The sequence below is a fragment of the Nyctereutes procyonoides genome, unplaced genomic scaffold, assembly GCF_905146905.1.
Source record: "Nyctereutes procyonoides isolate TBG_1078 unplaced genomic scaffold, NYPRO_anot_genome, whole genome shotgun sequence".
NCBI classification, from domain to species: domain Eukaryota; kingdom Metazoa; phylum Chordata; class Mammalia; order Carnivora; family Canidae; genus Nyctereutes; species Nyctereutes procyonoides.
Window position 1 is genome coordinate 547568 of NW_026575135.1, and position 26528 is coordinate 574095.

At 48.6% G+C, this 26528-nt stretch overlaps 1 protein-coding gene across 1 annotated transcript in view; it reads left to right on the forward strand.

Moving 5' to 3' along the window:
- Positions 1–5216: 5216 nt before the first annotated feature.
- MEGF9 (multiple EGF like domains 9) overlaps positions 5217–26528 on the forward strand; it is an 85640-nt gene continuing 64328 nt past the window's right edge. The window contains exons 1-5 of the mRNA XM_055302194.1: positions 5217–5252; positions 10371–10672; positions 10866–11151; positions 11241–11480; positions 11580–11892. Of these exons, the coding sequence (XP_055158169.1) occupies positions 5217–5252; positions 10371–10672; positions 10866–11151; positions 11241–11480; positions 11580–11892 (1177 nt within the window). The remainder of the gene's footprint in view (positions 5253–10370; positions 10673–10865; positions 11152–11240; positions 11481–11579; positions 11893–26528) is intronic.

Below are 26528 nucleotides of genomic sequence, written 5' to 3' on the forward strand. Positions count from 1 at the left end.
CCCAGGCCGCAGCTCAGGGGCCACATCCGCCCGGGCGCGGGCTCTGCACTCAGGGTGGCCGCCGGGTGGGGGGCTCCCGGCTGGGTGTGCGGCCAAGGCTCTGTGGGCGCCCCACTGGGCCCTGTGCTCTCGGGGAGAGAGGGGGACAGAGGGGGCAGTGTGCGCCCCGCCAAGACACCTCCTCCCTCCCCGACCCCCGAGCCTCTGCCCTTGGGCCTCGGAGTGCGACCCAAGCCCCGCCAGCTCCAGCGCTCCGGAGGGCAGGGCAGCGGCCGGGCCGGCCTCCCGAGTTCCGCGACCTTCCGCAGGTGTCTCTGCTTTCCGGGAAAGCATCTGAATCTGTCTCCGGTGCAACCACCCAGGACGAGCCCGAAGCCTCAGTCGGAGTCCCGCCGACCACTCTGTCCTGAGCCAGCTCTGCGCTTGGCTCTGGGGGTTCCTGTAGGCTCAGAGGCCCCGGCAGCTGGGTGAGCACGCCCCTAGATTCTTCTCTGAGCCAACTCCACGTTGCATATGGGGATCAAACATCAACTCCTTAATGCCATAGGATCGGACGTGTCCCCCACGCACAGGGCAGAGACCGTCAGTGGAGCAGGCTTTGCAGGAGGCGTAAATCTCTCAGATCACCGCCGAAGGGACTGACACTGGCTTAGGGGAATGCCATCTGCAGTTTTCTTTTTTTTTTTTTTAATTTTTATTTATTTATGATAGTCACAGAGAGAGAGAGAGGCAGAGACATAGGCAGAGGGAGAAGCAGGCTCCATGCACCGGGAGCCCGATATGGGATTCGATCCCGGGTCTCCAGGATCGCGCCCTGGGCCAAAGGCAGGCGCCAAACCGCTGCGCCACCCAGGGATCCCCTATCTGCAGTTTTCAAAAAAAAAACTAAAAATCTAAAAAAGTGAATCACACGTGGTCCCGGCTCCCAAGGACTTTAATTTTTTATTTATTTATGATAGTGACACACACAGAGAGAGGGGGGGCAGAGACACAGGCAGAGGGAGAAGCAGGCTCCATGCACCGGGAGCCCGACGTGGGATTCGATCCCGGGTCTCCAGGATCGCGCCCTGGGCCAAAGGCAGGCGCCAAACCGCTGCGCCTCCCAGGGATCCCTCCCAAGGACTTTAGATAAACCCTTTCACTCCTCTGAGCTCACTTCTGCACAGTGGGGCCGGCGGTCCCTGTGGAAGCTTGCCAGAGTTAGGAAGTGAGGGGATACCTCGTTCGATTTGAATTTCAGATAAATAGTGAGTAGTATTTTAGCATAAGTGTGTCCCATGCAATACTTGGCACATACTAATATTATTCATTATTTAAATTCGAATTTAACCTGCGTCTTGTATTTTATCCAGCAACCCTACCCTGTGCAGAGTAGTCCAGGAATTGTTTAGGGACAGAAGAAATAATATGTGAATTAAAAATGTATGAAAGTGCTTTACAGCTGATACAAAGTTCCGTGTCAGCAAGGAGGGCTCGGATCGCAGTGCTTGGACGGGAAAGGGTCTCTCGGGGGCCTGTGGGTCTCTGCTCCCCGTGGAGCCCCAGCACACCAGGGGAGCCCCGCTGCTGCGGCCCGGACCAACGCTTTGTATTCGGGCCAGTGAATCCCAAACCAACGGACGGGACGGAGCAGGTGCGACAAAGCCCCGAGGGTCTGGAGCCACAGGAGAGTCCAGACAGGCCCCGGCGGCTGCGGTGAGCCCCGCGGTTTCTGGCTGCGTCCGCAGCAGCAGGTCTGCCGTCCTGCCTGAGCCGCTCGGGCTCCCCCGGAAGGGCTGGCGGGCCTGTGCTGCCTGCTCCCGTCTGGGGGGGGCCGGGCCCAAGGCCACGCGGGGCTCAGGGCAGGGCGAGGGCTGGCTGGGCCCTCCACTCCCCGCGGTGCAGGCCACCTGTCCTCCAGCTCGGAGGTGCGCCTGGGAGCTCCGCGGCCCACACCAGCTCCGCAGCCTGCACGGGCTCCGCGGCCTGCACAGTCGCGCCGGGCTCCAGTCACCACGATGCTACTCGGCCCGGCCCGCCGTGCTTCCCGTTCTCTCCAGTGTGCTCGGCGCCTCGGTGTCCTTTACGTCGCCCTCCCTGACTTCGACGTCCCTCCACCATCTGCTGCCCGCGCTGCCACCTGGCCAACAGCGGGTCCCGGGCAGGCCGTGGGGGTGGCGGGGAGGTCCGGGTGCAGGAGCCCGAGTGTGGCCGCGGAGTGTGGCCTTCCCGAGGGCCGGGTGGGGAGCCTGACGGCGCCTCGGTCTTCTGGGAGGACCCGGGAGCCTATTTCTGCCGGGAGCGTCCCCGGCGCCTCATCGGGGCTTCACAGACCAGAACCTTCCACCCCCGTGGGTAGGTTAGCACAGCTGGCATTAGTTATTTCACAGCGGTGGCCTATGACCCCGAGCCCTCCTCCTCCCTGCGCTCACTGGTCCATCTTTAGCGGCCACAGGCCCCAGGGAGGGGGGGCAGGTGACTCTCCCGTCCTTGGTGTTCCCGGACGGACAGCCTCAGTGACCCCTTGATACCCGTCGTCACCACCGGGGAATCAGTCTTGTGTCTCCCTCCCCCTCGCCCCACACCCAAGCCCAGAGCAAGTCCCGACAGGCCGTGTGTAAGGTCCACCCTGGCTGTGCCTCTGGGCCAGTCCGTCGGCCGCAGGCCGCGCAGCCTTCCCACGGCCCCTGCTCCTGCCCCCGCCCAGGGCGCCCCCCGCCCCCCCCCCCCGGCGCTCTCCCCAGACCTCCCGTTGCTCGTAGAAGACCCCACGGCTGCCAGGGCAGCTCTGCAGAGCGGGTCCTGCCTCATCCAGCTCCTTCTCCCCCGCGGCCGCGGCCGCGCTGCTCAGCTCTCCTCCCAGCTCCTTCCGGCCTCCGAGGCCGCCCTGCCCACCCCAGGGGCCGCATCCACGCATTCTGTGTCCCAGCACCTGTTGATCCCCTTTGTGCCGCTTGTTACTCATCTGTGAATATCTTGCTTATTTTCCTGTTTATTCGCTATCTCACTTGCCATCTTGTTGGTTAAAGATCTTATTTATATATCTGAGAGGGAGAGAGCGAGCGCAGGGGGAGAGGCAGGCTCCCCGCTGAGCAGGGAGCCCACGTGGGGGTGGGGCTCGACCCCAGGACCCTGAGACCATGATCCGGGCGCCCCCCAGGTGCTGTAGTGTAAGCATCGTGAGCACCGGTTACTGTCGGGTGTGTCTTGTTCACGAGGGTGTCCCTAGATCAGTGTTTACTACATTTCTGGTGAGTGCAGGAAGGAACCCGCGCTTTGCAAGGACAGACGCGTAGACAGGTTGATTGTCACCGGGGCCTGGGAGCGGAACTTTTCCCGCTGGACCATTTGGCCGTGAGGGGAGACAGACGCAGCCCCCCCCCCCCCCCGAGCCCGGCCGGGCTGACTCATAGACGCTGACACGGGACTGGAAGGCAGAGGTTCCACGATCCGTCTCTAAAGAAGCAGCACGGCCCGCGCGTGGCTGCGGATTCCATCCAGTTCCAAACTCGGGGCGCACCGGAGGCCTCGCACACACCAGTACACACCCAGTACACACCCAGTACACACCCAGTACACACCCAGCGATCGTAAGGCAGGTGCAGTGACTGAGAAAGGGAATCAGACCCACCGGCCCGAGCGCAGGCTGGATCCCCCAGGACCCTCTCCAGAGCCCGTCTACCTTAGGGCTCGGGACGAGGGGAAGACGTTGTTTCTAGCTCCCTTACAACAACGCGGCCTCCTTCGGAAGGCTTTGCCGTTCCTGAGGTCCTGGCTGCTGCGAGGGCAGACTCGGTTATTGCCTGGAGCCTTGATAAAAAGCGGGCAGGAGGGCGTCATTTCAGTGACTCCGGGAGGGAAAGCGCCCGGCCAGAGACCCTCATGACATGAAGAGCCCTGGGCCGGGAGTCAGAGGGCAGTGCCGTGGATGGGAGGGCCCTGGGGTTCCGGCCAGGACACTCGGGGTGCCTGCTGCCTCAGCTGCCCTCTGGAATGACGTGGTCTGATGGTGGCCCGAGGGTCACAGGGTGTGGATCCGATCCCGGCTCTGTAAGGAAGGTGCAGGGAGGGCCCGTCAAAGGCCTTTTCCTCCTCTAGATCTTGGCTTCTTGTCTGTGCGATGCCGGGGTTGCAGGCCTGATTCCTGAGCCCCTTCCCGTCTCATATTTGCTCTTGCTGCTCCTGTGAAACGTCTGCTCCTCCAGGACTGAGCTTCCTTACATCCAGGCCTCAGAAACCAGCATGAAGTCGGCACAGCTGATCCAGAAAAGTTCAACGAAGAGCATCTAAAAAAATATATATATATATATATTATATATATAAATGATAATATATATTATATTTTTTAAAGGTGCTTTGTTGAACTTTTCTGAAATATATATATATATATATATATATATATATATATTTTTTTTTTTTTTCCAAAAGTAACCTCTCCACCCAACATGGGGCTCAAGCACAGGACTCTGAGATCAAGAGTCTCATGCTCTCCCGACTGAGCCAGCCAGGGCCCTTCTTCAGCAAAGAGCTTCTTAGTTCTAAAGGTCTGGACTTTTCGGGGGGGCCCAAGGAGTCAAGTGCCCACTCCTGCCTCTCTGCCAGTGCTGGATGCAGGGTACCCACTCCAATAACAGGTATGCACTCTAATGAAGGGGTGGGGGGGTCCTCAAGAAGGGTGAGGTTGTGCAAGCGGGTCAAGGAGACTCCTCTGAGAGTCTAGAATTTCTGGATATTGAACCCCAAGGACACTTTGCTCTCCTGCACTCGACCCACTACGTAAGAAGAAAAGGTTCAGGAGAATCAGACGCGTTCCAGTGTCGATTGCATGTTTTCTCTGGGCAGGCTTTGGCTCAACTTCCTAGGCAGGGTTTTATTTGATCTTGAGCCCTATAAGATAGATGTTGTGGCCCTAATTCTACAGAGGAGGAAGTTGCCACACACGAGCCGCCAAGTGACTTGTCCAAGGTTATACAGCTAGAAGGGCCCGCGTCGTACACAGAACTCTATGCCACACCGATATCTTTCCTAATAATAGCAGTAAAAGATAATCAACGTTGAGGAAGTTCAGTGAGCATTGGACTTGAGGATTAAATAAATGGCCATAAGCCCTAGTTCTTCCATTTATTGGCTTGGTGACCTTGGGCAAGCCACTTGACTTCTTTAAGGGACGATGTGCTGACCGACCGATGTGGAGATGATCACTCCTACTCTGCAGTATAAGGACTAAAAAAGGGCCAATGTACACGGAGCGGCCAGCACCGCCGCCCGCGCTGGTAAGTGTTGGTCGGCGACTTATTATCTAATATTATCACTACTGCTGTTGGTCCATCCTCCCTCCAGAGTGACTGCAAAGTTCAAGTGAGATAATGATAGTGAAAGCTTGTGTTCTGCACCTATCAGCGATCCCCTTTATTACGATTCCAGCAATCTAAGGGCAAGAGCGACTTTCGAAGCTTTGGCCCCATTCGTCCCCCAAACGGCTCACATTCTTTGCTCTACGGCCAACACTGATGACGAGCGAGGGTTTGCCTTGGTGCCCACCCTGAATGACGTCCTTCAGTAGGTCTCCGAGAACGGCAGCAAATGCATTTCTGGGCTTATTTTTAGCATCTTCTAGAAGGACTTTGAAGCGGGACTTCAACATTTGGCTTCGTTGTTTGGGGAAGGTGCTTTGCACTTAATGTGAGTTTATGACTAAGGACCTTCTCTCATCCTCCTGAGATACCGCGGAGGCGGGTCAGGGATGTGGCTGGCCGACCTCCCCCCCAGCCAGGTGAATTGTCTTGCTGGTGGTTCCCCGTTGAAGGGCCATGTGTTTGTTGTGAACGGATATTTGGAAAACACAGGGGCACCTGGCTGGCTCAGTCAGTAAAGCAGGCGATTCTGGACCTCGCGGTCGGGACTGAGCCCCACTTTGGACACAGAGATTACTTAAAAATAAAATCTTAAGGGGCGCTTGGGTGGCGCAGTCGGTTCAATGTTTGGCTCTTGACTCTGGCTCAGGTGATGATCTCAAGGACATGAGATTGAGCCCCGTATCAGCTCCGCACTGAGCGTGGAGTCTGCTTGGGATCATCTCTCCCTCGCCCCTCCCCACCTCAAATAAATAAATAAATATTAAGAAAAATAAGATCTTAAAAAAATTTTGGAAAATGCAAGAAAATAAGAGAAGAAACCTTTACCCACAACGCAAACATTCAGAGACAAAGATTATTCCTATATTGGTGTTTTTCCTTTTGGTCTTTTTTACATATATCCTACATTGAGATCATAGTATAAACAGTCCCCCCCCCTTTTTTTTTACATTTTTTTAAAAGTAGACTCCACACCCAGTGTGGAGCCCAATGCCGGGCTTGAACTCCAGACCCTGAGATCAAGATCTGAGCTGAGATGGAGTCAGATGCTTACCTGACTGAGCCACTGCGTCGCCCTATCCTCTATTTTTAAAAATTATTTTATTTTTTTATTCATTCATGAGAGACACAGAGAGAGAGAGGCAGAGACACAGGCAGAGGGAGAAGCAGGCTCCGTGCAGGGAGCCCGATGCAGGACTCGATCTCAGGACCCCAGGGTCATGCCCTGGGCCAAAGGCAGATGCCCAACCGCTGAGCACCCCCGGGTGTCCCTCATAGGACTATTTTTAGAGCAGTTTTCAGTTCAGGGAAAAATTGAGAGGAAGAGACAGAGATTTCCCATATACGCTCTGCCTCCGCACAAGCACAGCCTCCCCGGCTTTCAACATCCCCCACCAGACTGGTCCATCTGTTACGAGTGATGAACCTACAGTGACACGTCATAGTCACCCCAGGTCCGTACCTTACACGGTGGTTCACCCTCAGTGTTATATTTTATGGGTTTGGACAAATGTGTAATGATATGTAGCCATCATAATATATTGTACTGTCTCCATAGTTTTCCCTTTTTCAGAACATCCCACACCTGGAATCATATAGAATGTGATTTGCTTTTGCATTTACTATTCCGTCATATCTTTTCATGGATTGAGAGCTCATTTTTTTCCTAGCACTGAATAATATTTTATTGTCTGGATGCGCCCCAGCTTATTTATCCATTCACCTACTGGCGGACATCGTGGCTGCTTCCAAGTTTGGGCAATTATTTTTTTTTTCAGGTTTTATTTATTTGTTTGAGGGAGAGAGAGACAGACGGCACGAGCCCAGGAAGCGGCAGAGGGAGAGGGAGCAGCAGGCAGGGAGCGACATGGGGCAGGATCCCAGGACCCCAGGGTCACGGCCTGAGCCGAAGGCAGAGGCTCGACCGCCCAGGTGCCCTCACTTTACACTCTTAAGGCACTTCCTCACCAGCTAGTATTATCAATTTCTAAAAATTCTTGCCTGAAATTCAGGTTAAAAAAAAAGTAACTCATTGTTTCAATTTGCAAATCTTTGATTACTTAAGTTGAATATACAGCATTTCGTGTTTTTTAGACATTTGTACCCCCCGTGTGAGTTTTCTGTTAGTGCCCTTTGCTGGGCAGACTTGTTAATAGCGGCCCCAATAATCCTAAAGTTGTCTGCAGATGATGCCAGAGCTTGCATTTGGCCACATCTGATAGGAGGCCAGGCTCCGGCAGGATTAGAAATTGTCCATGTCAGCATTGCTGTTTCAATGAAACAGAAAGGGGAAAGTTTCCATGTTTTATTGGAATCTGGGAGATGAAGTTATTTTGCTGAGCTGCATCTATTTTTTTTATTATTCTTTCTCTTCTTTTCATACTCTTCAAAGCTGCTCTTTTCTTAAATTCTGCTTGTATAAGGGGGTAAAATGTGGTACGTATGTGTCCTTTTTTTTTTCAGCATATGTCCACCGACCTCCTACTATGTGCAACACACAGTGGCCGCGTGAATGGATTGTGGAGTCTTGAGGAGAGCCTGGGCTTCGGAACTGGCTGGAGCTTGGGCAAATCCCTTCACCTTTCAGAGGTCGGCAGTGTGGGGACGGCCCTACCTTTTGAGAATAAATACGTTATGAATGCAAAACTGCATTCATACAGTGTTTGCCATTTGGTGAGGCTCCATTTAGTTCAACCAACAATTTCTTTTTTTTTTTTAAGATTTATTTATTTCTTTGGGGAGGGGGAAGAGGGAGAGAGTCTCAAGCAGAGTCTGTGCTGAGTGCAGAGCCGGACCCAGGGTTCGATCCCATGACCCCGAGACCACAACCTGAGCTGAAACCAAGAGTTGAGTCGCCCAACGCACTGCACCACCCAGGCGCCCCTCCACAAACAATTCCTGAGCCACTCCTGTGTGTGTGACACGGTGCTAAGTACTGAGTACACAAAAGGAATCCGATAGGGCACTTTATAGCGTCCGCATTGCCTACAGGAGAAAGCTCATGCTGCTCCTCCTCTCTGACCCCTGCCGTTCCGCGGCCCCATAGGTCATGGGTGGGTTGACAGCTCTCCTGAGAGCCCTGGGTCTTAGCCACAGTTCTGGAGCAGCAGGGAAAGTGCCAGCCAACGTTCTATTACACACAGAGTCAGAGCTATAATTCCCCCCGCTCCTTTTCTCCTTAACATTATATCATCATCATTTTCCCTTTACAGCACAGTTGTTAAGGGAGCTACGATAGCTGGCCAGCCTCAGTTTGATTTCTGGCTCTATCCCTTACTAAGTATCTTTGGGCAAGTGGCTTAACCTGTCTGTGCCCTAGTTTCCTTATCTGTAAAATAAGGATAATAATAGTGCCTTCTTCCTGGGGTTCTTTTTAGGATTAAAGGAAACATTTCACGTGTAGCTCTTGGTGTAACGTCTAGCACACAGTAAGAGCTCAATGAGCTCTTATGACTATGTACTATATTGTCTTCAGAGCCACCCTTGTAATGACTTTATATGATGAAACTGAACAGACATACTAATACCTTTGATAGTGGGTATGTAAGGTATTTCTGATTTTTAAATTTTATTTGAGAGAGAGAGAGAGGGAGAGAGTAGGAGAGAGCATGAAAGGGGAGGCGGGCAGAGGGAGAGGAAGAAGCAGACTGTGCTGAGCAGGGAGCCCAATGATGACGTGGGGTTTCGTCCCAGGACCCTGGGATCATGATCTGAGCTGAAGGCAGCCGCTTAACCGACTGAGCCACCCAGGTGCCCCTAGTGTTTCTGACTGTTAAACATAAAATATTATTAATAAGATGTTAATTTCTTCTAAAAGATTTTATTTACTTATTTGAGAGAGAGAGAGAGAGGCAGAGGGAGAAGCAGACTCCCTGCCAAGCATGGGACTCGATCGTGGGACTCACTCCAGGATCATGACCTGAGCCAAAGGCAGATGCTTAACCGACTGGGCCCTCCCAGGCATCCTTTATTCCTAAGAGATTAAAAAAAAAACAAGTCATCTTGTGATTTAGAGGCAGAGCAAACAATTTAAAGAATCAAATGTTGAAAGAATGGTCAGTCATACACTAAAACTGTCTTTCAAAATAATTCAACTTCCTGGGCCAATCCCTGTCCGAGGCAGAGTGCAGGCCGGGATCACTCTGGTTAAGGACTTCTCGTCTCTTTCTGTGAATCTCCAGGCAAAGAAGCTGCCTCAGCTCTTCCCCCTGCTGCCGGGAGTCTCTGATCTAGCGCATCTCGGGGCCAGCCCAGCGTTTCTCGGCTATCACTGCAGATAGCTGGTAGGGCGGCTGTCAGGCCATGTCACCTGATGGGGAAGCTGTGACGCAGAGGTTTTGTTGTGGTCCTTCAGCCAGCAAGGCTCAAAGTTAGCACTGGGATAAAGGAAAAATCAACCGGCCCTCGGGGGGGGGGGGCGCCTTCTGTCCACCAGGCTCTGTGAAAACCGCTCTCCAATTCTCAGTTTAGCCCAGTGAGACAGAATTTATTGACCCACTTTCTAGATGAGAAAACCGAGACTCAGAAAGGTAAGAGATTTCCTCCGAGGCCACACATCCGGCCAAGTCATGAGCCAGATCTGCCTGACCCTAAGTGTCGGGCGATGAGCTCTTTCCAGGGCGCCACAGGCTCTTTTCAATTTGACCCCGTTTGATCAGCATCAGCCCCGTGGGCCCCGAGAACGGAGAGAACAGCCCTGGTGGGAGACACAGACGCCTACGTGGCAGGTTCTGGTACCAGGGCCGACGCGCGCCCGCGGGACGAGAAGAAGCCGCGTGGGCGCTTCTGTTCACCGCGTTTATCTGTTTCTGAAAACCGTCCTTAGTCCTTTTAGGGAGAGGCCGGGAGAGGTCGATCCACCGGGACTACCGTCAGCGGATAAGCAAAGGGCAGTGGGCAAGCGGGAGGGGGCGTTTAACCCCCAGGCCCCAGGGAAGTCTCCTGGGAGTGTGGGTCCGCGGCGGGGTCTGAACGGCCGGGAAGGGCGCGCAGGAGGGCGCGGGCCGCGGACGGGCCTGTCCACCTGCTTCCCCGGAGAAGCGGGAGCAGGACGTGGATCTGCACCTGCTCCATCCGCGCGCACCGCCTCTCGTCCCGGGCTCCTCCGAGCACGGCGGGAGCCGACCCCACACCGCGCGGCCCGCGCCCCCGCGCCCCCCGCGCCCCCCGCGCCCTCCGGCCGCCGGACAGATGCCCGAGGCCGCGCACGACGAGCCCCGCCCGGCAGGTCCCCCCCGCCGAGCTGCGCCCCCCGCGCCCCCGGGCAGCCGCTGCGCTCGCTCGGGCCGCCGGAGCCCCGGGGCGCCCTCGGGGACCGGGGCGGGTCCCCCGCAGCAGCTGTGGGCCCGCGGCCTCAGTTTCCCCGCCCCCGCCCCCACCCCCCCCCGCGGCGCCCCATTGTCGGCAGGGCGGGCGCTCCCGGAGCCGACCCCGCCCGGGGCAGCAGCAGCAGCGCGGGGCGCGTCCTTTGTCTGCTCCGCCGCCCGCCGCCGCCGCCCGCGCCCCGCGCCCCGCGCCCCGCTCCCCGGGCAGACAAAGCCGCGGCCGCCCGAGCCGGGGCCGCAGACGCGCCCGCGCCGCCCCCCGCCCGGCCGGCCCCGCCCCCCGCCGCACGCCCGCCCATTGGCCCGCGGGGCCGCCCGGGGGCGGGGCCCGGGCGGGTCACGTGGGCCGGCGCGGGCGCCCATTGGCCGGCGCGGCCGCCCGTCGCGGAGGGCGGGCCGTGCGCGCGGGGCCGGGCGCTGCCTGCGCGCTGGGGCCGCCCGCGGGGCCGGCCGCCTGTCAGAGGGAGGAGGCGATGCGCGCGGCGGCGGCGGCGGCCCGGGTGCGGTGCGGGTGCGGGCGCGGGCGCGGGCGCGGGTGCGGGGACGGCGGGATGCCCGAGCGGCCGACGCCACGACCGCGTGAACGCACGGCGGAGCCCCGCGCGCCATGAGGAGCCTGCCGAGCCTGCGCGCCGTCGCCCTGCTCTGCTGCTGCGCCGCCGCCGCCGCCGCCGTGTCGGCGGGGACCGTCCCGGGCGGCGGGGCCGCGGGGCAGGTGGACGCGGCGCGGGGCGCGGGGCCGGGGAGCCCGCTCGGCCGCCCCGCCTCCCCGCCGCCCCCGCCCCCCTCGCCGCACGCCCCGCGCGCCGCCGCGGCCCCCGCGGCCCCGGACCCGGACCCGGACCCCGGCGCCGCCCCGCCCCGGCCCGCGGCCCGCCCCGCGCCGCCCACGCCCCGGCCGCCGCCCCGCGCCCCGGCCGCGACCCCGACCCCGGCCCCGGCCCCGGCCCCGGCTGCGACCTCGGCCGCGACCTCGGCCCCGGCCGCGACCCCGGCTCCAGCCCCGGCTCCGACCCCGACCTCGGCCGCGACCCCGGCTCCAGCCCCGGCTCCGACCCCGACCTCGGCCGCGACCCCGGCTGCGACCCCGACCCCGGCCGCGACCCCGACTCCAGCCCCGGCCGCGACCCCGACCTCGGCCGCGACCCCGACCCCGACCCCGACGGGCCCGCCGCCCACCGACCTCCCGCCCGCTGCACCTGCCGCACCTGCCGCACCTGCCGCCGCGCCCCCAGGTGAGTCCCCCCCCCCCCAGCTGGGCCTCCCCGGGCGCCTGCGGAGACGGGGCTCCCCGCCCCCCGCCCGACCCCGCGGCGGCCGCAAACTCGGCCCGGCCGCTGCGGGAAGTTGGAAAGGCGGCGGCTCCCGGGGCCGAGGGGCGGAGGGGCGGAGGGGCCCAGGGTCCGCGCGGGCCTCCCCAGCCTCCGCCGCCGTGCCCCGGGCGTGCTGCGCTCACCTGTGCAGGCGCCCCCGCAGGTGGGCCACAGGCTGGGGCGTGCACCGCCAGGAGGGCCGCTCGAGGCCAGGAAAAGGGAAGAAAAAAAAAAAAGCCTTTGTAATCCATGTTTTCCCTGCAAATTAGTGGATTCGGCGGGTCCTGTGGGACAGGTGTGTATCTAGGTTGCGCACGCCTGTGAATTAGGTTAAATCCCTTCCCTGCCCCGTGGTTTTCTTCCTCAATTACAAGGTCAGTGTGTTGGGACAAATCACAGCGCCAGTGGGGGTGCCCGTCCCCCCCACCCCCGTCACAGTGCTCGGCCCGGAGGATGGCGTCGGACGCCTGTGTCTGTCTCGAACCCACAGAGAAGACCGCTCCTCTTCCTGCTGATGGAAGCAAAGTCCCAGACAACTCCTGTTCTCGCCTCCTTTTAATCGAACGTGGGCCTGGAACCCAACAAATCAAAGCTACCCTGTCAGGACGTCAGGCAGGAGCTTCCTTTGCCGAAGTCGGGGTGTGCGGATGGGCCCAAACTGTGGGCCAGGCTGGACTCAGGTTAATGGGTCTCTGACCTGATTCCTAGGCTCGGTGATTTGCTTGTAGAGTCAGGCGTGGACTTTGGACTATACTTGAATTTGTAGAGAGTTTGCCCACATGATTATGAGTCTTGATACCGTCTTGAGTCTTGGGTGGGAGCTTGGCATTGACATCAGTAGGAACGTAGATTATTCGACCATAAAAAGCTAAGTTTGCGTCTCTTCTAGCTTGAAGGAGTATATTAACTAGCTGGATTTTGACTGTGACCTTTTTTGGCTTTGGTATAGAGAGATTGACATCTTCCTAAGGAGACAGGAAGCGCAGTGGCTCGCAGTGTGGACTCTGGTTTGAGTCCGGGCTTTGCCCGTTATTAACCGTGTAATCTTGGGCAGGTCACTTAACCCCTCTTCAGCTGCAAAACAAAGATAATAATAGTACTTACTTCATAGGATTGCTGCGAAGATTAACTAAGTTAATACATTTGTGGTGCTTAGAACAGTTCCCGGTGCAGAGCAAGCACCACGTGTGTGTTATTCTAAAGACTACAGTTTTTTTTTTATTTTTATTTATTTATGATCTCACAGAGAGAGAGGCAGAGACACAGGCAGAGGGAGAAGCAGGCTCCATGCACCGGGAGCCCGATGCGGGACTCGATCCTGGGTCTCCAGGATCGCGCCCCAGGCCAAAGGCAGGCGCCAAACTGCGGCGCCACCCAGGGATCCCTAAAGACAACAGTTTTTGTTGTTCTTTGTTGCTGTTGTTGTTTTTTTTTTAGAGACCTAGTAGTAATGTGATAATTTTGTTGTTGTAGCAGTAAAATATAATAGAAAAAGGATGAATTAGATTTTCTAGTTTGAAGCACACAGTAGCAGTTAGTAGCAAGATCATTTATTTTGAATAATTACTATATGATAAGTCTGCGTAGTTGATGGTGTTTTACCTTTATGATTTTTTTTTAAAATTTTATTTATTTATTCATGATAGTCACACACAGAGAAAGACAGAGGCAGAGACACAGGCAGAGGGAGAAGCAGGCTCCATATAGGGAGCCTGACGTGGGATTCGATCCCGGGTCTCCAGGATCGGGCCCTGGGCCAAAGGCAGGCGCTAAACCGCTGCGCCACCCGGGATCCCCCTTTATGATTTTTGTATTGGTGTTTTTAAATCACAGACCTTTACTTCCAAAAAATACAAACAACCAGAAGTCTACAAAGGAAAAAGTGAAAGTCACTCCTTTACCGCTTCCTAATTCCTGTCAGTTCCTACAGGTTACTACTGTTAACAGTTTGATCTCTTTTCAGACATTTTTCTGGGCGTATATGAACATACGTACACAGAGGGTTTTTAAGAATAGTTATAAAAGCTCAAAATAATTCTACACGTACTGTTTTACAGCTTGCTGTATTCGCTTACTTATTGTGAACTCCCCCCCCCCCATGTCCGTACTTAAGATCTACCTTATTCGTCTTGACAGTCACATTTTTTGGTATAAAAATAATGTGATTTTTAAAAACCAATCCCTTACGTACAGACACTTAGATTGCTTCTGGGATTTGCTTTAAAAAGCCCAGAGAAGAATGTGTTCTTGTTAAGTCCATCAGGGACATATTCTCCAGTCCTTCAGCTGAAGTTTTGGAGGACCCCACGGCACGTGGGGTAAAGCTGGATTGATTGATACGTGCCATCTGAACTGCTCAGGCTTTAGTCGAGCTCCGTGGACTAGCGGGGACCTATGTCTGTCGTGGTCTTTGGGTGATGAAAGTCTTAGAAGCCTGTCCGACTTCGGTCGCTCTTCTGTGTCTTAGCGCTAACATAGCTCGTACTCGCCGTGTGTGTGAGTTCTCGGTGGGCTGCCTGTGTCTGGTCCTCAGCGGCTGACCTGAGCTTTGTGGGCCTGTTGCCAGGTGGCTTTAGCTTTCGGGTGTGACACGATGGAGGATGGCCTTTTGATCTGAGCACGGGGTCCAGTCTGCTTCCAACAGTACACGCGTCTAGCTGATCTTGAGAGACCTCGTTTGACTTGCAGAGTTGGCTCCCCTGGCATTTGGGAAGATGGGGTTGTGCTGGGCGTTTATCTTAGTGTTCTGTGAGGACTGAATGCCCTTGATGATACATGATGGACGGGATGGGTCTTCTAGCCGCTCTTTGACTTAAGAAGAATTTCTTTCATAGGGGCCTATCTGAGAGCTCTTTCCTGCCCCTCAATTAGGGCCCTCTTTTGTTTATAAGGACCTGATCTGCAAACTGAAACTAATTGCCCAGCAAACAGGCACTTTCCTCCCACAGGCTTGGCAAAACATTTGGCTGATTGGTTGGCTGGGTAGGCATTTAAGAAGAGTTGAGGGAGGGGCTGTGATGCCAGAAAACGGTAGTTACCAGAAGTAAGAGACTAAGGTGATGACAAATGTTTGATTCTTAAAGCTGCGGGCCTTTAGGGCTAGACACCACTACCTCCTAGCGTGGCCCCACATTTTAAGAAATACTTCCAAGAGTTAGCTGAAATCTCTCTCTCTGTTGTTGACACCGACTGGCCGTGGCTGTGCCCTGTGGGGCCATGCACAAGTCCGCTCTCTCTGTGCCATGACTGCTCTTCAGGACTTTGGGATGTGATCCCGAGCTCTCCGAGTCTGGAGCACCTAGCTTCAGCTCCCTCAACTGTTCTTTACGAGACATGGTGTTGGATTTCCCCACTGTCCTGGTCACCCCTCTTCTGGACTTTTTCAGTCTTCCTGCATCTCTCTCAAAGTGTGGAGCTGAACATAATACTGCAGATGTGTCCTGACTAGCTTGCGGTAGGGAGGGCAGTTACCTCGTTCCTTCTGGATGCTGTACTGCTGTTGATGTAGTGGGTTCCTAATCACAGTAGCGTTTTTGGCAGCCACATTAAGTTGACTCATTGAGTCCATTAAGATAACTAGGCCTTTTTTTTTAAAAAACAAAACAAACAAAACAAAACATGTACTAGATGAGTGTTTCTTCATTCCGGACTGGGAAGTTCTTGTTATTTTCTAAAGTATGAACGGAGACGTTTGCCAGGCGTGTAGATTTATTGTGTGAGATTCAAGCCATCCTTTTAGATCCCAAGTCTGTCAGTGTACCCCACCCAGTTTATTCACATTCACCCACAGGGTGTTCCTATAGACAGAGTCTAAGGACAAGTTAGAGCAGGTTATTCTTACCTCATTGGGGAGAGTAAATTTATGGATGATAAAATAGTTTGGAAGGGAAAGAGTAATAGTTTAGTTCTCAAGGGTCTCTTCTAGCTCAAAGTTCTGTGATTTGGTATGCATGATTCAGGACCACATTAATGCCCCCAAAGAGCATTAATCACTCATTTATGATCTAAGTTAAGAGAATAGGCTTTGTTTAAGCAAGCCTTAGAATTTAGAGCTGGAAAATTCTGACTAATATGACATGTAAGTAAAATATCATGAATGGATTTTGTTTGAAAGGAACAAACTGGGTGTACAGGGCCCTCCTAACTGTACTGAGTACAGTTTTTTTCATCCTACAATTCTCTGCTCTAGGCACAGAGCGCTATTTGCTTGTGGTTCTTTAAGAAGATGCCGTTCATTTTAGGGACATAGAAATTGTTCAGGCTCCAAAGGTAATGTAGTCCACGATCTTTTATCCAAAACCTGTGGGCTGGATGTGTTTCAGAATTTAGATCTTTTTTTTTTTTTCCTGGATTTTAGGAAGTTAATAAATATTGTGTGAGCTTAATTAAGTGAAGTCTGGGGCAGCATCCTATGATCTAATACATTAAGATATTTGTAGCAGAAAGGCCTGTATATTTACAGTGAGTGGGATAACTAAAGACTGTAAATAGCCCTGCATTTGTTTGGGTCAGGTTTTGCTGCCAGAGTTGAAAAAATTGGGGGTTTTGGATTTTCTGGTAGTTGGCATCAGGTCGGAGGGCTTATGGACCACTGTAACAGTAATTGCAAACACGTACATACTTTTGGCCCAGGCAGTGTTCTGAGTGCCTTACTTTCATCGATTTATTTAATCCTTACAACAGTTAGGTACAGTTGAGTCAGATACTATTATTATCCTCGTCTTGTAGATAAGGAAACTGGGGCTCACAGAAGCCCAGTTACAGCAGATCGTAGATTCAAACTTAGTCACGCTGGCTCCAGAATCTGTATTATTGGCCTTTAAGGATATAGTTACAAAGAAGAGAAGAGAAGGAAACTGTTTTGCTAAAAATTATTGGTTCTTGGATACTAATCTGAGAAAATTCCTACTGTTCTACTAGCATTTACTCCCTTCACTCCATTGTATCTATTCATTCACCTCTTTGGATTTCGTTTTACAGTGTTTTACAACTGTGGTTTTAAATTGTAGTTCTAGTTCTTCCTTTGATTATATTTTAATATGGTCTATGATAGAGATGTTTGTCTGTAGTCTTTTTAGGACCAGGCCCAGGGACTTCTCAAATTTACTGTATCTTATTCTTGGCCTAAGTGCCTAGATTTCTGTAGAAATTCCTTGGTCTGATTTGTTTTTGGAACAGCATAGTTAAGCACCATAATGTTAGTTTCAAATCTTCTGAATTATGACCCCAGGAAGCCTTCTGGCTAATTGAAAATTTACACATTGAAATAATCTGACTAGGTCTTTTTATCTTGTTTTTTTTTTTTTTCAAACCCATAAAATTAAAGTGTGCATTACATTTCATCTCAGCGTTTCAAAACATGTATATATTAACTTCCAGACGTCCTGGCACCCTTATAAAAAGAATGGAAGAAGAGTAGCACAGTACTGTTTTTACCGATGGGTAAATTATGGGTAGAGAGATTACTGCTCTAGGGCACTTAATAGATCAGAAGAGAATAGAAATATAAGATCTCGTTTAGCTGAAAGACAGTGTTAGATGATATTTTTAGTTATAAATAGCTTTAATTCATGCTTTTTGATCTTGATTTTTTGTTTATTTACTGTAGATGTGGTATAAAAATCTTTATTTCTAACGTTGAGATTATGTTACAGGCACCTTTTCTGTGGTCACTTAGTCTCTTTTAAAGTATACATTTTGGTTTATCTGTTTTTCACTGGAAACAACACCTAGACTATATTAGTAACTTTGAAGGGATATTTTTAAAATTGTGATGAAAAAGATAATGTTTGGACACATATGTGTTTGGAACACAGTAAAAGATTATCTGAAAAATTATCCTTGTAGATGTCGCTTCTAAGTACATGTGATAAATTTGTGTCAACATAATCCTTGTGGTAATGCTACTGTTTCACAGATAAGTATCGTCACAAGAAATCTCTCCCCATTTTTTTTTCCTTCATTAAGGGAAAAAGCTCTCCTCTGTTTTCCTTGCTCATTTTTTCACTTTAAATTCCTCTATATGTCCCTCTCATTGTTGTCTTTTATTCTTAGCCCCATCCATTCTTTCATGTTCTTTAAGGAATCAAATTATCCTCTCTATTTAACAATTTACCACTTTGTCCTCCTTCAGTGCCTCCTCAAAGCCCAATTCTTCCAAGAAGTCTTTCTGGAGGAACAAAAGATGTCCTTGAAGATGTCCTGGTAACAGGGTGCACAGGGTTGAACACTTTGCACTCTGAACAAAACCTGTCTGTCTTTCTCTGTGACTTTGACTTTTATCCTATGCATTTGTTTTTTAGTCTATTTAATTTAGATCACTAAGCCTATTTGAGAAGAAAGTGTCATAATTTATATAGTATTCAGGACATGATATTAACTCTCTCTTTATGAAAATAATGAGAGAAAAGTTTTTCTTTTTGCTCTGGGCTGTTTTTTTCTTTTTTTATTGCCTAGATTTTGTTTTTCTTTCTTCAACTGAGGAACACTACAGAAAAAACCGTCATCACAGAAGTTATGCTTCAAAAAAAAAAATTAAGTACTTTGAAAAAGTAGCAAATTTATTTTTTCTACTTATAAATAAAATGTTTTTACTGGGCAGGTGGATTAGGGCTGCATATGTTTAATTTGGTTGAGAAATAAATGTTTGATCTTTTGAATGACAGAATTTCCTTTGTAGAAATCTAATTAAGGTTAGTGAACAGAGTGCTTCGATTAATTAACAAGTGTGCAGTACTTTACAGTTTACAAGGTGTTCTTGGAGTCTCCAAGACTTTGACATCCATATTTAGTTGAGTTCTGGGTAGTACATGAGTGAATAAAGGCTTAACTTCTTTTCCTGTTAGCACTTCAATTGGTGAATATTGACCAACCTTTACAGGTATTTGGTGGGTTCACATTTGATATTTTGTATTTCAAACTGTTGTCTTTTAAGTTTATTTTGTTAAATATAAATCTTTGACTGATTTTGCCACCCATAATTAAGGGATGGAAAGACGGTATTTGAGGATGAAGATTTCTTTATATTTTCTTTGCCAGGCACTCTGTGGGTAATTAAAGAGCCTACTAGTCCTTGAAAGTAAGTGTGATGGAGATGACCAGGTGGACTATGGCACTTGATTGGGCAGGCTCATGTAAATTTCCTTTTTTTTCCAGATTAATACATTATTTACTTATTTTCTGGTGTAGAAATCTGTTTGGAATTATCTTAATGTACAATTTCAGGTGTATTGCCTCAAATCAGTACGTTAGTTGCAAAGAGATTCGACACTCTCACTTCTCATTTCCAACCTAATATTTTTTTTGTGTATTGTTTTTTTATTGGAGTTCGATTTGACAACATACAGCCTAACACCCAGTGCTCATCCCGTCAAGTGCCCCCCTCTGTGCCCGTCACCCCGTCACCCCATCCCCCTGGCCGCCTCCCCTTCCGCAACCCTGTGTTTGTTTCCCAGAGTTAGGAGTCTCTCGTGTTCTGTCGCCCTCACTAATTTTTCCCACTCAGTTCCTCTCCTTTCACTATTTCTTATATTCCCCATATGAGTGAGACCATATGTTTGTCCTTCTCCGATTGACTTACTTCACTCAGCATCATACCCTCCAGTCCCATCCACGTTGAAGCGAATCCAACCTAACATTTGACACTTTGGCCGGAATAGTAAGTGCTGTTAACTGAGCACATATTATTATGTGTCTGCTTACCTATTGGGATTCTTTTCCCCCATACATCATGTCACTTCACTCTTCAACAATGCTGTTGATATTATTATCCGTGCTTTATGGATGGCAAATATAGAGACTCAGAAAGGAAAAGTAGCTTCTTTAGACACATCAGGCTTATAAAAGTCCATGAGGGCAGGGACTTCTATTCATTTTCTTTACAGTTGTGTCCCTAGTGTCCAGCCCAAAACAGATTCTCCATAAATATTTAATGATTGAATGAGTGAGGAAGAGGGCATGCTTGTTGCTGCACTCTACTTGCAGTATATTCTTGGGGAAAATAACGTCACCTCATGGCCTTTCCCCTTATTTTAGAAGTGAACTCTTCTCCTTTCACTGTTCACTTACAGGACTAGTATGAACCTTACTTAGAGCAAGTATAGAGACTGAGGAGGCCAGGTGGGTCTACTTCTGGGCCCTTCTCCCAACCCTCACTTCTCACCCCTACCCCTACATCATTGCCCTCCCAACCCTCACCTCGCACCCCTACGTCATCGCCCGCACTTGAATCAGCTCCACTCTCTCTTTTTAAAAACATTTTATTTGAGAGAGAGAGCGAGAGAGAGCAGGAGCAGAGGGGTAAAAGAGTTGGAGAGGCAGACTCCCTGCTGAACAGGGATCCTGATGTGGGGCTCCATCCCAGGACCGTGGGATCATGACCTGAGTCAGAGGCAGACACTTAACTGACTGAGCCCCCCAGGTGCCCCAGAATCAGCTCCACTCTCATTTGGTTTACATACTGCCTTTGTTCTTTCAGTAAAGATTTTTGAAATGGAAATTCTTCTCCTCTAAACTTCTGTGATAAAGAAATTAGGGTAATCTCTAAACTATTATGCAGCCTAAATATAATATGTTATTATATTTTGTAGCAATATACATTAGGAAAAGAGAAATATACCAAAATGTGAAGTGGCTAAAGCTAACTAATGGGATTATGGGTCATTTAAATTACCCCTCTGTGTTTTTGTGAATTTTCTAATTTTCACTTCACAGTAATAAAATAAATGAATAAAATGGAAAAAAATGGGTAAAAAGTTGTGATAAGCTTGGTAAACTTTTATTTATGTGAGATCAAGTCATGTGATATCAGCAGAGCTAGTTTAATTTTTAATTCTTGACATTGACTCAGCAGTTGTGATCTGCATCCGAGATATTTGCTTAGTCTCATTGAGTTGTGGTTCTGAAGAAAATAGATTACTGAAGACAATACTCAAGAAAGGAAACTATTCTTGAGGCCTGATAAATCTTAAACATAGAGTAGGATAGACATATCTATTATCTCTAGGGCAGGTTTAGCTGAGATCTTAGCAGAGGCTGAAAATGGAGCTGGTTCTTTATCCACGTCATTCTGTTTGGGGATGTAAAACATGCACTAAAAATTAATTAAAGAAGTTTGGTGAAATATATCTTGCTTAAATTGTGCAAAATCAGAATTCATAGCATTGTTCACAGCTTTTACCAATAGAAGAACTTTGATTATTTCTTCCTTTAAAGATACAGAGCCCCCAAAAGTTCGGTTTCATTCTGCCCATATGTTTTGCAATTAGATGAGATGAAATTGCTTTTATACTGGTAATATAACAGCTGTTCTATATGATATGCTTGCCAGGGAGACAGCTCAGCTCTGAAAGAAGGGGAAATTCATTCGGTTGGAAAAAGCAATGTATTTCTGTGTGGTCATAGGGAAAATGATAAGGAGTAGGAATATTTTCAACCTGACTAGAGAATATTAAATGATCCTACTTAGTAAATTGTAGACTCTGTAGGTAACTCATTTTTGTAACTTTGGTTTCAGTCTTAGATGCTTCCTAGAAACTGGCGTATTACCAGGCATCTTACTATATTTTTATTATTTGTTTAAAAAAATCTAGTGCTTTTACTTCATGTATGTAAGCAAAAAGAAGAGATTATGAGTAGCATTGTTAATTATAGGGAGAACATAATATTTTCTAATTCCTTTTAATTTTGGAAATGATTTTTAAAGTTGTAATCCTTAAAAAATATTCTAGGGATCCCTGGGTGGCGCAGCGGTTTGGCGCCTGCCTTTGGCCCGGGGCGCGATCCTGGAGACCCGGGATCGAATCCCACGTCGGGCCCCCGGTGCGTGGAGCCTGCTTCTCCCTCTGCCTGTGTCTCTACCTCTCTCTCTCTCTCTGTGACTATCATAAATAAATAAATTAAAAAAAATATTCTAGGGAGGGATGCCTGAGGGGTTCAGTGACTGTTCAGCAGACCCGTGAGCGTCTGCCTTCCGCTCAGGGCGTGATCCTGGGGTCCAGGATCGAGTCCCGCCTGTCGGGCTCCCTGCAGGGAGCCTGCTTCTCCCTCTGCCTGTGTCTCTGCCTCTCTTGCTCGCTCTCTGTGTGTCTCTCATGAATAGATAAATAAAAAAATCTTTTAAAAAAATGTTCTGGGGAAAGTTTACATGTTGTCATCTCTGAAGGAAATTGAATGAACTGTTGCTTTTGGGTCCTCTTCAGTCTCATCTATCATTTTTAGGATGTTATGTTCAGTTTGGGAAGTATTAATGAAAAAAATAAGGAAAAAAGTATTTCAACAAACTTACCCTGTTTTATTTGTGGATTGAAGTTTGATTAGAGGAAGGCATTGGACTTTTTCTGCTGTAGGTTTCTCATTTGATTTTATAGTCATTGTAATCCTTCAGTATGTTTTTACTCATTCATTGTGTATGAAATGCATTAACAATATAGCCCCACCGTCCATTGATGTTGTGTGGGTTAATGAATAGTTATAAAGTGTACCAAAAACACAAAGCAATCTAGCTGTTGGGTGTTATTATGTTGAATTGTTGGTGTTGCATGCAAACCTATCCTGTTCGACTGGTTTTAGTTTCTAAGTTAGTTCGTTGCTTCAACTTGTCCACAGACGCGGAGCCGAATGGTTTAGCTAATCAGTAGAAGAGCAGTCAGAACTAAATTCCAGTCTGCCTTTCTATTCACTGTGTAGGTCCCTGAACATATATTTTTTAAATGGCTCTGGGACTTCGTTTCTCTGACTAGAAGATGACGCCTGTTCCTTACGCTCAGTCTTCCAAGATTTTTTGAGAAGTCTCACGTGCAGATTTCTGTGGGCTTTTCTCAAATGCAGTGGCTTTATAGAATTAGAACTGTTTTCTGGTATTCTTTCCTGATAGCTTTTGACTAAACGCAACAGAGAAGCAGATGCATTTATAATGTGGCTTCTTTATGCAAAGTATAATTTTATACTGTTTTGTAATTATATATTTGTATAATTTATAGACAGTAATGGTATTTTTTTAAAGTTTGGGATGCTTCAGTATTATTTTTCTTCATATACTACCTTGAGAAAATGAAATAATCTTTATCTCATATTAAACTTAATAAATAAGTTGCTCTTTTGTACATGTTTAATATTACTTTTGGCTGAGCTGTATAGAAGGGATTCCCTTAACCTTTTTTTACGATTATAAAAATAATGTGTTCATTTTAGAAAATGCAAAGAAGTGTAAAGACAAAAAATGAACTCAGAAAACTATAAAGTTAACATTTTAGTGGAAACTAGAGAATTTTTTTACATCTATATTTACTTTATTCCCTTCTCTGTCATTGAGATAATTCTGTATGGATGTATTATTGCTCTGATACTGCTCTTAAACATTGTGTGTGTATGTGTGTGTGTATATATATATATATGTATATATATACACACACATATATATTTATATGACGATTTTATTTATTTGTTTATTTGAGAGAGAGAGGTGCGAAAGAGAGCGTGAGCAGTGGGGAGGGGGAGAAGCAGGCATCCCGCTGAGCAGGGAGCCACCTGTGAGGCTGGATCCCAGGGCCCTGAGATCATGACCTGAGCTGAGGGCAGACACTTAGCTGACTGAGCCACACAGGCACCCCTTAAACATAATATATTTCAAGTATTTTTAACGTTTTAAAATGGGAAATCTTTCAAATTGAAGTTGAGAGTAGTAGTATTAGTGATATTACTGTAATCTGAATGATCAAAATCTGAATGCTAAGTAACTGTATTAGATGCTTCCTGATAATTACAGAAAAAAATTAACTAAACGATAGTTTTTTTAATCATTGATTGAGTTTAATATTTAAATTTCTTTATTTTTATTTTTATTTTTTTTTAATTTATCCATGATAGTCACACACACAGAGAGAGGCAGAGACACAGGCAGAGGGAGAAGCAGGCTCCGTGCACCGGGAGCCCGACGTGGGACTTGATCCCGGGTCTCCAGGACCGCGCCCCGGGCCAAAGGCAGGCGCCAAACCGCTGCGCCACCCAGGGATCCCGAGTTTAATATTTAATTACTACATACATTGCTCACAAATGTATGTTGTTCTCACAAAATCATTTTTTTTTAAATAAAAAGCAGACATGTGAGTTGGATTTAGCACTCTTCTGAAGTCAAGTATATGACAGATCAAAATGGGAAATAATTCACCACATTTAAATTATTTGTTATATCACCAAAAAGAATGTGAATCCATTTTGAATGGAGATCTCAGATTCCATATAATGCGCTTTACTTGAGACTTGGTACTCCTTGTCAGAACCAAACTAGCGACTGTTTCTCATGTGTCTGTTGTAGCACAAGCACGATTTTTTTGGGTTCAAGTGGTCCTCAAAAGCCCAAAGCAGTCTGGAACCACGCCAGGCATTTGATATTTTCAATTCTATGTTGAGGAAAGTCAAAGTGCCCATCTGCCTGGCTCAGATATTGCCAAAAAAGGCCTGGATTCTGTGCTAAAGAACATGCCAAAAAATTGACTCTGGCCTCCAGGAAACTGATATCTACCTCACATAATAATCTCTGTTCTCTGAGTTTTGTGAAGAAAAGGCTATAACTTTTAAATCAAAGAGGTAATGAACTATAGTGTTATTGAGAGAGGATTAAATTAATGCGCATAAAAAAAACTTGATTTAGTTGTGCTTAATAATCAGCACGTAGTAAACCTTCAGAGTTGGCTGTCGTTATTATTAATATTGCTTTATTACATTCACCATGTTTAAAAAACAGCAGAGCGAACTCTGTCAATTCGAGATTAATACACGTCAGCTTCCCTGCCGTGATCTGGGGACTGGCAACACATCGGTAATCAGAAGACTTGCACGTTGTCACAGATGAACCTTTTCTAACAGGTGATTCTAAGATACAGGTAGGACCAATATGCTTGATGCAAAAGGCTACCTCCTGTCCTGTCAAGAGTGGCCGAGGCCAAGCCAGAATTACCCTGTGCCGTATTGCCAGATACACAGTAATGGTACTGCTCGGAACTGAGCTGAATGGAAGCTATTTTCAAAAAGCAAATGCAAAGATGGTGACTCTGGGGATTCCCTGAAGCAGCCATTGTCCAGTTCTAGCAGGTATGTAATCCTCTGGGTCTTTTGTAGGTATTGAGCTCTAGCCACAAATGACCCAGTAAAGTGAAAATAAGACTGGGGCCTATAGAGAGACATGACCACTCAATTTTACATTGGTTGCACATTGACATTTTTGAAAGCATGCCAAATATAACATGCACATACACAGCCCAAGTCACATAATCTCCCTGGGCTTCTATATCGTCATCTGTAACATGAGTATAACGGTGCCAGCCTAATAGGGTGCTTGAGTGTTGACCTAGAATTCAAACCCAGCTCTGTCTGACTTAAAAGTCTGTGTTCTTTTTTTCTTTTAACTAAACTATGCTGCACTGTCAAAGCAGATAGCAGTAGCAGAAATGGAATAAAGCATTCAGTGGGTACAGAACACTTTTTAGGTTCTGTTTTTGTCACCTTCCCTAGCATCCCCCAGGAAGCCCTTATATTGTCCTTTTCAGCACTCATTCTGAATTGCACAGTGACTCTGGTTTGATTTCAGTAGCTACTGGGAAAATCAAAATTAGATCAAAGAGTGTTTCTCAGAGGTAGATATGGATGTGGGGTAAGGGTGGGGAGAGGAAATAACGGTGGAAATTGGATGAGACTAAACAGGTAGACACCCATGATAGATGTAAAGCAGAACTAACTGTAAGACTGTCAAATCAGCACCAGAAGGCTTAGTGCTAACAGAGAGGCAATGCAATGCTTATTAGCATTTGGCAAGAAATACCACACACTGCAAAATGGTAGTATTGATGGTTCTTGACTTGACAATAAAGTCTTTCATCTTTAACTTAATATGGACTCTAGGTCAAGATGCTGGTGCAAAACAATATGTTGTAAAAAGTACGAGGTAATATCTGATTATGTAAGAGTCAGAAGAATCTCAGAATTGCAAATGTGGTTCATAGTTCACCAATCACCCGAGGGTGCATTCCCCTTCCCCACGTTACAGACTTCCCTCCTTACGCAAAGGAGGATCTGAGAGACACATCAGACAAAGGAGAAGCTGTTATTTCAAGTATAGACCCAGCCCCTTCTGATCCAGTTGCAAGACATATTGACAAATGATATATATACGCAGACTTTTGGGAAGTTTGTATTTTTTTTAAAATATTTTATTTATTTATTCATGAGAGACAGAGGCAGAGACACAGGGAGAGGGAGAAGGAGGCTTCATGCAGGGAGTCCAGTGCGGGACTCGATCTGGGGACCCCGGGTCACGATCTGAGTCGGAGGCAGACGCTCGAGCACTAAGCCACCCAGGTGCCCCGACAGTTTGTATTTATTAGAAAGAAATTGCTTCAGTTTGTATGGCAAGACTCAGTAATAGCAGTGTATCTTACTACATCCTGCAGTGTGCAAGCACAGAGGTCAGGCTGAACTACAGAGCTAGCTGTGGAAGAAATATATCCAGTGCAAAACCCGGTTATATCATTCTTCTAGTTAGTTTAATACATTTATACTTCAAT